At 37.7% G+C, this 4,342-nt stretch overlaps 1 protein-coding gene across 3 annotated transcripts in view; it reads right to left on the bottom strand.

The window, feature by feature from the left end:
• Positions 1-1,160, bottom strand: part of csnk1db (casein kinase 1, delta b) — a 15,301-nt gene extending 14,141 nt beyond the window's left edge. For 2 of the 3 annotated variants that reach the window (XM_076092999.1, XM_076093000.1), the window contains exon 1: positions 668-1,160. In XM_076092999.1, the coding sequence (XP_075949114.1) occupies positions 668-743 (76 nt within the window). In that variant the 5' untranslated portion in view covers positions 744-1,160. The remainder of the gene's footprint in view (positions 1-667) is intronic. The other variant, XM_076093001.1, reaches the window with a different exon arrangement.
• Between the last annotated feature and the right edge of the window lie 3,182 nt (positions 1,161-4,342).

The following is a 4,342-nucleotide window of genomic DNA, read 5'->3' as shown; positions in this document are numbered from 1 at the left end:
CTTGTATCATCGGTTTGTTGACGAACAGAGCTGCGTTACACTAAATATCCTCTGCGGTAACGTTACAGCTGTACTCTACCGGCTGTCCGCCAGCTATCACAACTGTCCAGCTGTAGTTTATCATTAAACTGGAAGTGAACGACTGTGACACTTAAGCGGTTATAACATAAGGCCACGGCGGACGACCGTGGGGATTGTCTCGATGAGAACCGTGAGGCTAACGTTACAAGCAGACACCTGCTTCTACTCAGCTCAGTTCTTCTACAGTAACCTGGCCGCTGTGTGTTTAGAAAGATGCTTCTAAAAAGCCAGCAGTAGTTTGAAGTGTTCACTGCTCGTATCCAGCATAATGCCAGTTAAACAAGCTAACCTTAGCTGTCTTCACCTGCAGTTTCTATCATGCCTGCAATGCCTCAAATCGGTCATGGTTCTTCAATTAACATCGAATTGATAAATCCTTACGTTACAGTAACGTTCGTTAACTTGGCGAGACAGAGGTATCTTCAAGGAGAAGTAACAATTAACGTTAGCTATAGGTTAATAAAACCAGGATATGAACGTTAATGAAATTCGGACTGTGACATGTTTTAACAGCTTGCTCATAAAGCACAGGTAATACACGGGTAACATTTGGTTTGTGAAGTTGAAGAGAACACATACTCCTTACCTAAATAGATGTCCCCGAAAGAACCACTTCCGATTTTTCTGCCCAGTCTGTATCGGTTCCCCACTCTCAGCTCCATTTCGTTAATAGCAAACGTTAACTACGTCTGTTGCTTCGTGTGTGTATCTCGGTAGTTAAACGTTGCGTATCGGTAATGTTAAGATTTGAATCTTTTGTTTACGTTGCCTCGGTTAGTCCTCCTTCCTTGACTGCTTTACAACCCTAACCCTTAATTCACATTCCCCCGCCCCCCACAATCATCCCAGCTCCTATTGTAACAATGCAAAATGTCACCATCCCTTTTTTATCTTTCTGAGGAACGAAGACTTAAAATATCGATATCATTCGATAGTGCGAAACGCGTAGTTTATGTTATCCGTATTTTGGGGGTCATTATTGCCCCAAATTTAAAGGATGGAGGCGGATTTTGCGGATAGACTTTACACCTAATCGTTCGTAGCGTCGCTCCACTGTCCGATTTGTTTCCTCCACCGTGAAAGCTGCTGGCGTCACTTCCCCTAGCAACTACAGGCAGAAAAACTCAGGTACAGTAGCTACATGGCGGTATTGCAAGCCAAAAAATTGGCCTTTTGAAAACATTGCAATGCTTTTAACATACAATTTCATGATGATGCATATGGGAAAATCCAGATAGCATCCTTGTGTTTGATTCATATTTAGAAAGCATGGCTTAAATCTCCAGGTATAACAGGTATTCACTGTTATTCAAGAATATTTGGGCAACTGTACATTAGGCTACTACATAGCATCGTGGCTGCGTTATCCTGACATAATACAAAAATATTGTACTGCTTGGTGAACTATATGTTGTGTTTTACACATTGGCTTTTGCAGTAGAATGCCAATTAATTAGTGTAAAACATTATCAGGCTACCAAGTCACGCTTACTCAGGGGAAATACAAGCAAATTGTATTTGTGACTGATTCTTTAAGTCCCCAGGCTTAATAAAATATAAATGAATAAAAGAATAAAACAAGCCAAAATGAAGCAACACAAATGGAACATGTTGCTGCTAATACAACAAGTGTGTGTGTGTGTGTGTATGTGTGTGTGTGTGTGTTTTGCACATATTATCATATTGTAATGAAAACAGAAGTAATGGAGCAGTTTGAGTAGCTGTTGGATCACTGTAAACCATATTAAAAACACAGTAAAACTCAACATCCACATCCTCAACTGTGCCACAAATTCATTTTGTATTGTAAAGTGACACACTGTTCTGTGATTTGCATATTAGGATGTGGTTACCAAAAACATCTGACTTCTTCCTATGAACGTAATTTGATCTGCTGTTGGTCAGACATCTTTCAATTGTCAAACAGAGTTTTGATTGAGTAGAGAAATGTACATCTTGTGTGTTGTTACAGCATTCACACAAAAATGAGTCTGTATTAATAAACAAGGTGAAAAACTGAGGTAAAATTCTGTATTGGTTGTTGCGTTCATCACAACTCTGTCCATCAGTCTGTTGAGAAGTCGACCATGCTCCTCTGTAACTTTCCCCTTTGCACACATCACATGACAGGACACATCTTAGGTGGAAACATCTCATGGAAATATATTCAAACATAGTCTGAGTCGTGCCCTCATTGTCAGACACAATTTTTACATCTAATATGATACATATTTTCTATTTTCAGAAAATAAAAGTACTCTTATATATATATATACAGTATATGTAATAAATAAAAAAATATATAATATATAAATTATTATACATTATATTATATTAAAATATATATATACACGTGTATATATATATATATATATGTGTTTTACAATCAACACATGAAATGATTAAGGCACTTGCAAATGACAACATAACACAAAAAAACAAACATTTTGGTGTTTTTTACCTCTTTTCTTAAGATGTCACTAAACATTTTATTACTTTTTTTTTTTTGCAAAATGTACCAAAAAACTGGCAACGAGGAAGATCTTGGATAAATAATAATGATAATCAATTTGAAACAAAATTGAAATCCTACCCTCTAAACAAAAAGGAAATCTGGTTTGAATTGACATCAAACTAAGCTTGTTTACAAGATGTTTAGCTCAGGCTGATCTATAGAGGGAACACACACACACACACACACACACACACACACACACACACACACACACACACAAACACACACACACAGAGAGAGAGAAAGAGATAGATCAGAGGAGGTCGTACTCATCCATGTTAGGTCAACGCAAGCTCACTAGCCACTCCCACTGATTTGAGTTGAGATTTTTCTCATTGGCTGCATATGAAGCCGGCCACACAGGATTTTTCTCATTGGTTGCCTGTGTGCCAGTCAACACAGCACGGAGGCAGCTCACATGGCAGACCTGTTGTTCCACGGATTGAGTAACCAGCTTGCACGTGTTGACCAATGCTCTGCATGAAGTCACATCCTGTAGGAAAAGTGAGTTCACAGTTTAAGACAAGCTTCACAGTGTAGAGTAAGGCCTCCTGGTTGAAATTTCCTTTGTACTTGTCAGTTTGAGAAATATCATTTTGAATAAACACCAAATCAAATGTTGAAGTGTCCACTACAATAAAAAATAACAAGATTAGCCATGTAATGAAATTAAATGAATGAGTTATTATGACACACTGCCAACATGAGTGTAGTGAAGAAGAAGGAAGTTTGCCTACAGTATCATTTAAAATGTACAGTTTGTTCCTTCCTACAACTGACAGCAGATGTGCTCCAGTTTCCTCCCGCAGTCCAAAACATACACATCAAACAGTAGGCGTGGATGTGAGTGTGAATGTGTTTGTGTCCCTATCATAGACTAGAATAGTGACTTGTTCATGGTGAATCCTGCTTCCTGTCATAGGTTACAGTTACAGTGTTTACCTCGTGTAAACTGCAGTGACGTGTTTTCAGTAATGGAGATTATATTACTTACTATTACCATTCATTCCTCAACAGAATCAGGCTCTTGGTGAGTTGTTTTGGCTAAACGTGGAGACTTTAAGTAAAGACTGATCCAGGAAGACAATATGTGCTGACTCTCAGTAACTTTTAATTGAAACAGTGAGTGTAAAGCACTTCACACTTCAGGGCAGAGCGTGCTCTCAGCTGGTTGGGGAGCTGCCAGAGTTGAGGAGGTTTAATCCAATCATTAGAGGGTTACTGTTCTCTATCCCTGCATCAAAACAATATCCAGTCACGTGCCTTCAGAACACACTGTAGTCTGCTCCATCACATGTGGGTGGTTGGCATACAGTATAAGCCTGACATTTTTTTATTTTAAACTTCAAATATTAGGCATGGAAATTATTAGGTTCTGTTGTATGGACTTTTAGATTTCCAAAAATATAGATGGCCTTTTAGATTATTCATTGGATTTTGAATGTATTCACCAATTGTAGACTAATACTAAAATTGTCATAGATGTGACATGAAAGTTATTGTTATTATACAATGAAAATGGGGTAAACTTTTCTTTCGCAACTCACATTATCTCAACTTTTTATCATTAGTATTTTAGAATCGCGTTTCTTGCAAATTCATAAACACAGTAAATCTGTCCATCTTCTAATATATTTTAGACTAATTCTGACAAATCTGTTCCATTGAGATTTTTATGATTCATCACTAACAAAGCTTTTTTTATTATCATACCAAATGATATATTGTATGGCTAGTTCTTTTGGG

This window comes from Anarhichas minor, unplaced genomic scaffold (assembly GCF_050575085.1).
Source record: "Anarhichas minor isolate MPS153535 unplaced genomic scaffold, ASM5057508v1 ptg000017l, whole genome shotgun sequence".
Taxonomy (NCBI): domain Eukaryota; kingdom Metazoa; phylum Chordata; class Actinopteri; order Perciformes; family Anarhichadidae; genus Anarhichas; species Anarhichas minor.
Note: the sequence above shows the minus strand (reverse complement) of the source record. Positions and strands in the feature narration are given on the sequence as shown.